Source organism: Scomber scombrus, chromosome 14 (assembly GCF_963691925.1).
Source record: "Scomber scombrus chromosome 14, fScoSco1.1, whole genome shotgun sequence".
Classification (NCBI taxonomy): domain Eukaryota; kingdom Metazoa; phylum Chordata; class Actinopteri; order Scombriformes; family Scombridae; genus Scomber; species Scomber scombrus.
In genome coordinates, this window is record NC_084983.1 from 28,111,827 (window position 1) to 28,124,012 (window position 12,186).

Consider the following 12,186-nt stretch of genomic DNA (forward strand, 5'->3'; position numbering starts at 1 on the left):
TTGCACCTGAATGACAGATTCCTGGAGGCTGAATACAGTCTAACAGTCTGTGCAGTCGTACTTTTAGATGTTAGACACACCTGCAGCCCACTGGTTGGGTCCATGAGGTCACATGACAGTCTACAGCCTTCCTCGTTAGTATAGTGGACAGTATCTCCGCCTGTCACGCGGAAGACCGGGGTTCGATTCCCTGACGGGGAGTTCGTTATGTTCTCCACTCGGTATAAATATTTGTCATTTTTTGGGGATTTTGGAGGCTGTCTTAATTTTTGTTCTCAATAGCATTTTAAAAAGTTGTTTATTGTTCTTTTCGGCACCAAAAAAGCATGTGTACTTTTTATATTTATTTATTTATCTAAATATCTATCTAGTCTTATACATTTGATTATGGCATAAATAAGTTAATTTAAAGAAGCTATACTTTCAAACATTTTTCCTCAGCTAAAAGTACGAGTATAATCAGATAGATATATGTATTAAATACAGTGTTGGAGAAGCTACTTTGCAAGTGTAGCTCATAAAACTACATGTAGTTCAGCCTGGCAATAGTTTAAACAAACTACATTTCTACCCCTGGAGAAATGTAGTTCTGGCTTTAGCAACTACTTAAACTCATTATACTCATTTAACTCAGCGTTAAATAAATCAACATGTGGTTTATATGAAACTAAATATAATAGCCTACAAAACATTCACATGCCAGCAGAAATATGCCTCAACTCAGTTTCATTTTTTTAAAGAAAGAAAGCTGGTCAACATACTGTAGGTTCACCATAGACATGTTGGGTAATATAAAGAGAAAATGAAAATCCTACCATAATACTCACATGTAAATCAGTCAACAATAAATGTAATAAAACCCAAAGAGGCAGACATATTCTAGATCGGTGTGTCTTGAACAACAATGTTGGCATCTCATGTCATGATTCAGCCTTTTATCAAAGAGAGTTCTGGACACAATAATGGTAAAATAACATTTATATTATATAGGTCTTTTTTTTAATACAAAATATTTCATGTTATTGGCCAAAATTTTAGTTTGTAAATTGAGTTAAACTACAAAAAATGACCCAAAAAGTAGTTGAAATACTTGATGCAGCACAACATATGAATGTAGTTTAACTACCAGCAAGTTACAGCAAATTGTAGTTAAACTATGTAGTTTAAGTCTCCCCAACACTGCTGATATATCGGTCAGCTCAGATATTGACCTGTCACAGATATATCGGTATCATCAAATACGTCGTCTAATATGTACCAATATTATTTTTGACTTTTTAAAGTTATATAAGCAGCGTTTTATGTATATTTGATCCTTTTTCTTAGTTCAAGTGCATGTTTTTTTTGTTCATTGGTAATTAAAATGATTAAATTCCCAGTTAAGTTTACTATTTCAGTGCACTGATGTCATTTTATACAATAAAGTCCAAGTGTTTGATGCATTACCACATTTGAGGGATCATTGCTTTTCAATCTGTTGGATAAAAGTCTACATTTCAAACATCACATTAACTATCTCTCAATGAAGCTGAAATTCACTTTAGGGCTTTCTGTACAGGCTCCAGTCTTATGCTGCTTATCCGCTGCATCAAGAAAGCACTCAGTTGCCTTTTTCTGTCCCAGATTGACTTTTAGCAAAACCAATTTACAGGTTTGCCTCTAAAACTTAATCCCCTGTATCACTCAGCCATGAGATGCATCACTAACTCTGCTCTTTATACAGCTTGGTTGGATGGTCGTCTCTCACTTTGCACAGACTTTGGTATATCTTGCTCTATAAAGTGATTTCAGGAATGTTCCCTTTTACAGAGCACTCACAACCTCAGGTCCCACATTCAGCTTCATATCAAAACACCTTCTGTCAGAAGTGAAACTGGAAAATCAAGCCTATCTGGTCCTGGAACCATCTTCAATCCAAACTGAAACTAAAAACCTTCGTCCTGTTAAATCAGGAGGAGTCAAACTCATTTTCATTCAAGTGGCCACAAATATACTGTAGAGGCCAATATGATCTCATGTGGGCCGGATTATTAAAAAGATGGAAGGAAGGAAGGAAGGATGGAAGGAAGGAAGGAAGGAAGGAAGGAACGAAGGAAGGAAAGAAGGAAAAAAGAAAGAAAGGGAGGGAGGAAGAGGACAGAAGGAAGGACAGGTGGAAGGAAGGAAGGAGGGAAGGAAGGAAGGACAGGTGGAAGGAAGGAAGGAAGGAAGGAAAGAAGGACAGGTGGAAGGAAGGAAGGAAGGAAGGACAGGTGGAAGGAAGGAAGGAGGGAAGGAAGGAAGGACAGGTGGAAGGAAGGAAGGAAGGAAAGAAGGACAGGTGGAAGGAAGGAAGGAAGGACAGGTGGAAGGAAGGACAGAAGGAAGGAAGGAAGAAAGAAAGGAAGGAAGGACAGGTGGAAGGAAGGAAGGAAGGAAGGAAGGAAGGAAGGGAGGAAGGAAGGAAGGAAGGAAGGAAGGAAGGAAGGAAGGAAGGAAGGAAGGAAGGAAGAAAGAAAGGGAGGAAGGAAGGAAGGAAGGAAGGAAGGAAAGTGGGCCGGTTTGGACCCTCTTTCGCTGCTTTAAATGATTTTAAACGTAGGAGCTGTGAGCGAGTCCTTACAAATGCAAAAAAGATCAACTTCAGGTATCGTTTGACGGGACACATTTCAATACTACTTGGTATTTATTTACTTTGGCGTACCGATGCGTTGCCATGGCTACAAGGCTGCTGAATGCTGACAGCAGTCATTTAAAGGTACAGCACCTCTTTTAAACTTGTGTAACCCTACTAGTGACCTGAGGGTGTCACTGGCATGTTGATGCTAGAACGAGTTTTTATTGATGTGGACTGAGCACATAAATACCCCCCCCCCCCCCCCCCCACACACACACACACACACACACACACACTCTACTATCATATTTCTCTTCCTTGTTTCTCTCTCTCTTCTGCTATTGCAAAAGTTTCCGTACCAGCTACTGTAGATGTTCAACTTTTGACCCGACAGTAGTGAGACAGTTTCGGTGTTACAAGAGAGGGAAATTATTAAATTGGGTTTTTTACCACTATGTCAAAGATAAAACATAACAAACAGCTTTTATGTGACTCACAAACACTTTATAAACAAATGATTCCAGCAGATTATTTAAGGTTTAAAGGATAACTGACCTGACAGCTACATCTGTAATCTGTGTTTACACCACAACACAATAACTCTAATAGTATAAGAGAGACTGAAAATTGGAAAAATATAAAGCAACACAGCAAAGATATGATTTTTGACAACTTTTTTCTAATTGTCTGGGTACAAAAACAACAATTATTAAAAAAGAAGTCTTAAAATCTTGCTGCACAAAGCTGCAAATTTACTTTTCTTGCTCCTGCAAGAACAGCTACAGTCTGTCAGTAAATAACACAGCAACAGTTGGTTTGTACAGTGTTAAAATAAGGAACGCCACACAGAATGAAAAGCAAGAGAACATGAGAGATGAAGGCTTGAGATTAGCTTACCTTTAAAGGGAGTTATGTCTTGCTGATCCTTAGATGATAAAGGTCTGTCAGCTCTAAAACGTGTTCCTCTTTGTGTTGGTAAAGACTTTGTTTTGTTTTTCGTCAGTTGACACTAAACCACATCTTGCTTCACTGACTGCGATGCAATGTGATTAGATAGGGAGGGAGGGGCTGCAGAGATGTGTCCGTACTTTAAACGATCAGATGGATTGACACTAAATTCATGCATAAAAAATGCTGCAGGAGTGGAGCCTGCATAGAGCTCAGTGGCAAACCGGTAAGTTGAGTCTGACTCAACTTCTGCAGAATAGGATGAGATATTTTTTCATCAGTTTTTTATCTGATTGCTCGGCTGCTGCTGAACTGGAAAATATGTTGCTGCAGGAGTGGAGCCTGCATAGAGCTCAGTAAGTTGAGTCTAACTCAACTTCTGCAGAATAGGATAAGATACTGGGTGGGATATGTGGGCGGCTGTGGCTCAGGATGCAGAGAGGTCATCCTCCAGTTGGAAGATCGGCGGTTTGATTCCCGCCTCCTCCAGTCCACAGACACTTAACCCCAAATTGCTCCTGTTGCTGTGCCAACGGTGTATGCATGTGTATAGATGGTTAACCTACACTGATGTGCAGGTTTGGCACCATGTGTGGTAGCTCCTGCCATCAGGGAATGAATATGGGTGAATGAAATGTATTGTAAAGCGCTTTGATAAGTACAGTCCATTACCATTTACCATATTTTTATCAGTTTGTTCTCCGATTGCTCGGCTGCTGAAATGGAAAATATGACGCTAATGGAGAGTTTTCAATCATATCATCTGATAGTCTGTCATGTAAATAAGTGTAGATGCTTTAAAAAGAAGCACTTCCTGTTTGCAGTGTGGTGAGCAGAGAGCAGGTTACCTTGTATGCCATGGTATGTGTGCTGCTGCTGCTGCTGCGGCTGCTGCTGCGGCTGTTGCTTAGAGACGGTTTGCTGCCTTCAGGTTTCCCTTCATCGCCTCTGTGGACAGAGAGAGATTTATTTATACACACCGTCAGCTTTGAGCATGAGACTTTACACAACTCTCCATTTACCTTGAAACAAACCTAAAATGTAAAGCTACTTTTCTCAGACAGACATTTATATAAACTATAATACCAGTTTTTATAAATACCCGGCTACGTGTGTACATGGCCTTAATCACATCTGTTATAAACTCACTCAGATTCAGTCAGAACTTTTTAAATAGATTCAAGGCTTTTGAGAAAAAAAAACATTTGGGGCAAAACCCACAAAAGCCGCCCATTGCCCCCCGAGCTCCACCTTTGTGGTTGTTGATGACATTAGAGGGATCATTTCAAACACAAGGTTATATTTGTATAAGATTATTGACTATCGGTATCTGCTCTACAGTTGCAGTATCAGTCAGGGCTTAATATATATACATATATATACATATATATATATATATATATATGTGTCAACAGGGTCTATTTCTATCATGTGAAACTTCATTCTCTTACAACAACACAATAGTCTGTGTGCTTTTTCACACTGCGCTTCAACATGTGGTCGCTCTAGTTCGGTCTGTAGATACTGAAACATCACGTCAACTAACGTCTGAAATACTTCTGATCAACACTCTGAGTCAGCAGCCGCCTTTGAACTCTGCTGCTTTTCCTTTTTTATCTCTCTGTACAACATAAAGCAGCAACAGCTCATCTAGATCTATTTACTAGGGATGCTCGATATTGACTTTTCTGCCGATATCCGATATTCCCCAACTCTTAATTTCCGATACCGATATCACCCGATACCGATATTTGCAGGCTTTTTACACCAAAACTATTACTGGTAACAACATAACATCTCCTACTGTTGAATTAACACATTATGCCTCATTGTATTATGATTCCCCACTGAATGCAAACATAAATGCAACATGGCTTTCCACATGTAAACACTGTCTGTGCAAAATAAGAGAATAACTTCAACTTAAGTTATGGGAAGAAGTGCCAATATAGCACTGCCATATTTATTATGCTGATTTGCATTATAATAAATGTATTATCCGTAGGACACACTTGGAAATAGTTCCAAACCACAGACATAAGCCCCGTTTCTGGAGGCGTGACCTTTATAGGAACGTCCTCTCACTCGCTCCTCTCAGCTGTTGTGTCTCCAGCAGAGTAGGACCCAGATAGGACCCAGATAGGACCCAGATAGGACCCAGATAGGACCCAGATAAGACCCAGATAAGACCCAGATAGGACCCAGATAGGACCCAGATAGGACCCAGATAGGACCCAGATAGGACCCAGATAGGACCCTGATACGACCCAGATAGGACCCAGATAGGACCCAGATAAGACCCAGATAGGACCCAGATAGGACCCAGATAGGACCCAGAGTAGGACCCAGACAGGACCCAGATAGGACCCAGATAGGACCCAGATAGGACCCACCGGACTCTGACGGTGACGTCACAGAGGCGACTCGCCGAAAACATAACAGAGAAAATGACAACGAGGAGGTAAACCTTGTTTCTGTTTGTGTGTTCGTGTACATGGCGGTGGACGCTATGAACTTGTTAGCCACGGTTAGCGACGGTTAGAGACCCACGAGTCTAGCGTGTTGTTGTTGTTATACATCATGAAGCGCGTGCCGGTAAACGTCCCATGCTGCGTTCATGCAGGCTCGGAAATACTGAAGCCTACAGAAGGAAGGAAGGAAGGAAGGAAGGAAGAGATGGAAGGAAGGAAGGAAGGAAGGAGGGAAGGAGGGAAGAGATGGAAGGAAGGAAGGAAGGAAGTTAGGAAGGAAGGAAGGAAGGAAAAGATGGAAGAAAGAAAGAAAGGCAGTGGACTAATCACACGTCACGTTAAAGAGAAGAACGCTTGCTGTTGATTGGCTGAGAGGGAGTCCGTACAAATAGTCATATTTTCTAGCTCTGGGTGAGAAAAAAGGATCGATTACAGGTATCGATTAACGGGAGACGTTTTGATTCTACTTGGTATCGATTTATTTCGGTCGATGTCTTGAAGGTCGAGTACAGATACGCAGCCTTGGTCTTCAGACAGAGATCAGGTGATATTCAACCTCTCCGTCCTGTAAAGCTCTTTGGTTGCTTTGAGCCCCGTTGGGTATTATTTGTGTCGGATGTGAGCGAACGTAATGTTGCAGGACTCTTCTGCTTACTTTCTCTTTTCTATGTTTTTTTGTGAAGCAACATGCACTTCCTGTTATTGAGGTCTGCCAGATGCTGTGGTTAGACCCAGCATCGTTCCATCCTCCCTCCCTTCCTCCCTCCTTTCCTTCCTTCGTTCCTCCGTCCTTCCTTCCTTCCTCCCTCCCTCCCTTCCTTCCTTGACTCGAGGACAACAGGAGAGTTAAAGAATGAATACAACTGTTGATCCTTTTGTCTCTTTGATTGGTTGATGTTTGAAGCACTGTGTGTTAAAAGGTAAACCTGCTCTGATTAAAAGGAGACAGAATGAACATTAAACCTGTTTTTCTTGCTACATAACTACTTTCCTTCCTCCCTCCCTCCTTCTCTCTTTCTTTCCTCCCCCTACCTTCCTCCCTTCCTTCTTTCCTCTGTCCTTCTTTCCTCGGTTGTTCTTTCCTTCCTTCCTCCCTTCCTCTTTTCCTTTCTCCCTCCCTCCTTCCTTCTTTCCTCCCTCCCTCATACCTTCCTTCCTTCGTCCTTCCTTCATTCCTCCCTCCCTCCTTTCCTTCCTTCTTCCTTCCTCCCTCCCTTCCTCCCTCCCTCCTTTCCTTCCTTCCTCCCTCCCTCCTTTCCTTCCTTCCTCCGTCCTTCATTCCTTCCTCCCTCCCTCCTTTCCTTCCTTCTTCCTCCCTTCCTTCCTCCCTTCCTTCTTTCCTCTGTCCTTCTTTCCTCGGTTGTTCTTTCCTTCCTTCCTCCCTTCCTCTTTTCCTTTCTCCCTCCCTCCTTCCTTCTTTCCTCCCTCCCTCATACCTTCCTTCCTTCGTCCTTCCTTCATTCCTCCCTCCCTCCTTTCCTTCCTTCTTCCTTCCTCCCTCCCTTCCTCCCTCCCTCCTTTCCTTCCTTCCTAACTCCCTCCTTTCCTTCCTTCCTCCGTCCTTCATTCCTTCCTCCCTCCCTCCTTTCCTTCCTTCTTCCTCCCTTCCTTCCTCCCTCCTTCCTCCCTTCCTTCTTTCCTCGGTCGTTCTTTCCTTCCTTCCTCCCTTCCTCTTTTCCTCTCTCCCTCCCTCCTTCCTTCTTTCCTCCCTCCCTCATACCTTCCTTCCTTCCTTCCTCCGTCCTTCCTTCATTCCTCCCTCCCTCCTTTCCTTCCTTCTTCCTTCCTCCCTTCCTCCCTCCCTCATACCTTCCTTCCTTCCTTCCTCCGTCCTTCCTTCATTCCTTCCTCCCTCCTTTCCTTCCTGCCGATTTATCCATCAGTCAGTCAAACGTTGGTAAAAGAGAAAAACATCTTCGGCAGCGTCTATAGATGTCTTGTTGAATAGTCGCTAAATCGAAAATACTCGGTAATCAATTTTATTATTATTTATATTATTTATTATTATTATTATTATTGATTAATCGTCTAACTGTTGCAGCTCTGATGGAAAGAGAAGAAAAAAGCACAAATTGGACGAGTATGAACAAAAACTGTTATAATGAGAAAAAAAGGACAAAAAAGACGAAAAGGATAAAAAAATGAAGATGAAAAAAGGGAATAAAATGTCGTTAAAATGTTCTTTTAATGTTCTTTCTGTGTATTTATTTATTCTACTTTTACGATTTTAGAATTTTCATTAATGTTTTTATGTCTTTTCTTTCTCTTTTTTATTCTTTCTTTGCTTTATATTCCTTTTATGTGAAGCACTTTGAGCTGCATGTATTGTATGAAAGGTGCTATACAAAAGTTATTATCATTATTATTATTATTATTATTATCATTATTATCATTATTATGAATATTATTATTATTATTATTATTAATATTATTATTATTATCATTATTATTATTATTATTATCATTATTATTAATATTATTAATATTATTAATATTATTAATATTATTAATATTATTAATATTATTATTATTATTATTAATAAATCCCGACCGATATATCTGTCAGACGATATTATTGGCCGATATTGACCAATCACAGATAAGTCGGTATTGGCGTATTTGTTGTCCGATATATAGGCAGCATTTAATGAATATTTGATCCCTTTTCTTAATTCACGTTGAATATACACGTATATATTTTTTTCATATTTAGTTAGTTTAGTTAATTATAATTATTAAATTCTCAGTGTAGTTTACTGTTTCAGTGCGATGACGTCATTTATACAGTAGAGTTTATTATCAAATGGTAAAACATCATGCTTTCATCACATATCTTGTTTTTATTATTATTTTATTCTTTCTGTATAAAATTATCAGGTGATATATATTGATATCGGAATTTTTTTAACCTTAATATCAGAATCTGCTATCAGCCCTTAAAATACAATATCAGTTTTATTGTTTTTATGTTTTTATATGTTATAGAGCTGCAACAATTAGTCAATTAACAGAATAGACTATTTTTTACGGTCTGGAAGAATGAACCAATGACCTTCCAGCATTTATCCCTGAAATGTTCCTGAAACTTTCCCGGCATGAGGTCGTGTTTAAACGGGAGCAGGGATCAATAATCAGGAAAATCTGTAGAGACAACTTCCAACCTTCAAGACCTACTAATAAAAAGAAAATGCCTTCAGGACATCACTGCTCTTATATCCACTGACTGAATGTAAGGAGAGACGGAGGGAAGGAAAGAAGAAGTGAAGGAAGGAAGAAAAGGAAGGAAGGAGGGAAGGAAGGAAGGAAAAAAGAAGTGAAGGAGACCTTTTAGAAGAGGAGGGTCAAACTCATCTTCATTCAAGGGCCACAAATATATATACAGCTCAATCATTAAAAAGATGGAAGGAAGGAAGGAAAGAAGTGAAGAAGCACAGAAAGAAGGATGGAAGAAAGGGAGGAAGGAAGGAAGAAAGAAAGGAAGGGAGGAAGGGAAGGAATGAAGGACAGATGGGAGGAAGGAAAAGAAGGACATATGGGGAAAAAAATGAAGAAGGACAGAAGGGAGGACAAGAAAGAAGGAAGGACAGATGGAAGGAAGGAAGGAAAAGAAGGATGGAAGGGAGGAAGGAAAGATGGAAAAAAGGGAAGAAGGACAGATGAAAGAAGGAAGGAAGGAAGTGAAGAAGGACAGATGAAAAAAGGAAGGAAGGAAGGAACGGAAGAAGGAAAGGAAGGGAAGGAATGAAGGACAAATGGAAGGAAGGAAGGAAGGAAGGAAGAAAGGAAGGAAGGACAGATGGAAAGAAGGAAAAGAAGGAAGGGAGGAAGGAAGAAAGGGAAGAAGAAAGGAAGGATGGAAGGAATAAAGGAAGGAAGGAAAGAAAGGAAGGAACAAGGGACATATGGAAGGAAGGAAAAGAACGAAGGAAGGAAGGAAAAGAAGGAAGGAAGGAAGGAAGGACAGGTGGAAGGAAGGAAAAGAAGGACAGAAGAAAGGAAGGAAACGAAGGACAGGAAAAGGACAGTGGGCCGGATTGGACCCCATTTGGCGGCCCGGTTCTGGCCCACGGGCCGCATGTTTAACACAACACCCCTGCTTTAGAAGACAAGAAAAACAAAAGGAAGGAGGAGGAAAACAACAACAACAAATCCCTGCATTGCATTAATATAAATAATAATAAATATAAATGTAGATAAAAAGAATGAATGAGTGAAAAGGCCACTGATCATCACAGCAGCACGAGACGCATCACATCTGTTGTTGTTCTTAGCTCATCTGTTCATTGCTCTTACATCTAGAGGTGTTGCGGTGTTTTTGGTTGACCTGTGTTAAGTGGTGCTCCCCTCTGATTTAACGACGAGTCGGTACCGAGCAGGCTGTTGTCTCCGCCGCCATGTTCCCCCCGGTGAGTCCCGCTGTCCGTCCGTCCGGTCCGAGGCCGCTGCCGGAGTCCGGTGGCATTTGGAGAGAGAGAGAGAGAGAGAGAGAGAGAGAGTGCGCGCGTGTGTGTGTGTGCGTGTGTGTGAAAGAGAGAGAGAGAGATGGAGGGATGGAGGGATGGAGAGAGAGAGAGAGAGGGGGACGATCCGCGATGAATGACGGGATTCAATGCGACCGTCAGAGGTGCTGCAGCAATGTGACGTAAAGGTAGCAGCACGAGAGAAAAAGGGTTTCCGGTGCACCTTCACAATAAGATAAGCTATATCCCTTCCTCTTTTCCTTTCTCCCTCCCTCCTTCCTTATTTCCTCCCTCCCTCCTACCTTCCTTCCTTCCTTCGTTCCTCCGTCCTTCCTTCCTTCCTTCCTTCCTTCCTTCTTCCCTCCCTCCCTCCTTCCTTCTTTCCTCCCTCCCTCCTACCTTCCTTCCTTCCTTCGTTCCTCTGTCCTTCTTTCCTCCCTCCCTCCTTTCCTTCCTTCTTCCTCGCTTCCTTCCTCCCTCCCTCCTTTCCTTCCTTCTTCCTCGCTTCCTTCCTCCCTCCCTCCTTTCCTTCCTTCTTCCTCCCTTCCTATATTATTATTAATCAAACAATGGAGGGAATGTGGATTATTACAGCAGCAAAGAACCGGCCAGCCGAGGGGTCCAATCCGGCCCACTTTCCTTCCTTCCTTCCCTTCCAATCCCATTTCCATTCTTTCCATCTTTCCTTCCTTCGTTCCCTCCTTCCTTCTTTTCTCCCTTCCTTCCTTCCATCTTTCCTGCCTGTCTTCTTTTCCTTCCTTCCTTCCGTCCTTCTTACCTTCCATCCTTCCTTCCTTCCTTCCTTCCTTCCTTCTTTCCTTCCTTTCTTTCTTTCTTTCTTCCTACCTTCCTTCCTTTCTTTCGTTATTCCATCCGTCCTTCCTACCTTCCTTCCTTCCTTCCTTCCTTCCTTCCTTGCTTTCTTTCATCCTTCCTACCTTCCTTCCTTCCTTTCTTTCTTTCTTCCATCCGTCCTTCCTACCTTCCTTCCTTTCTTCCTACATTCCTTCCTTCCTCCCTTCCTTCCTTCCGTTCTTTCTTTATTTCTTTCTTCCTTCCTTCCTTCCTTCCTTCCTTCCTTCCTTCCTTTCTTCCTTCTGTCCTTCCTACCTTCCATCCTTCCTTTCTTTCTTTCTTCCTTCCTTCCGTCCTTCCGTCCTTCCTACCTTCCTTCCTTTCTTTCTTTCTTCCATCCTACCTTCCTACCTTGCTTTCTTCCGTCCTTCCTTCCTTCCTTCCTTCCTTCCTCCCTTTATTCTTTCCTTCCTTCCTTAACTTCCTTCTTCCTTCTTTCCTTCTGTCCTTCTTCCCTGCATTTTAGTTCAAGGGTCACATACAGCCCAGTTTGATCTGATGTGCCGGACCAGTCAAACCATTGCATAATAAACTACAATTTATTATGCAATGGTAAACTCCTGAAACCTGCATTATATTATGAAAGGTTATCCTGTGGGCCTGATTGGACCCTTTTTACGGGCCGGTTCTGGCCCACGAGCCGTATGTTTGAAACCCCTGTTTTAACTTGAACATTAAATGCCATACTGCCCTACTTGTGTGTCTAAATAGGTTCAATGTTCAGTTTTTACATTTATTTTTTATTTAATTGTTTTAAGTTATTTTATTATCTTCACATTTGTGGTTTTATTTAATAATTTAATTGTCCTTGCTGCAATAATAATATCTATGGTTCAATTTTGTAAGTTATCTTTTT

At 41.4% G+C, this 12,186-nt stretch overlaps 1 protein-coding gene across 1 annotated transcript in view; it reads right to left on the reverse strand.

The window, feature by feature from the left end:
- The window catches only part of st6gal1 (ST6 beta-galactosamide alpha-2,6-sialyltranferase 1), a 57,999-nt gene extending 47,582 nt beyond the window's left edge, over nucleotides 1–10,417 (reverse strand). Inside the window, 2 exon segments of the mRNA XM_062433301.1 lie at nucleotides 4,393–4,492; nucleotides 10,309–10,417. Coding sequence (XP_062289285.1) covers nucleotides 4,393–4,404 — 12 coding nt within the window. The 5' untranslated portion in view covers nucleotides 4,405–4,492; nucleotides 10,309–10,417.
- Nucleotides 10,418–12,186: the final 1,769 nt, after the last annotated feature.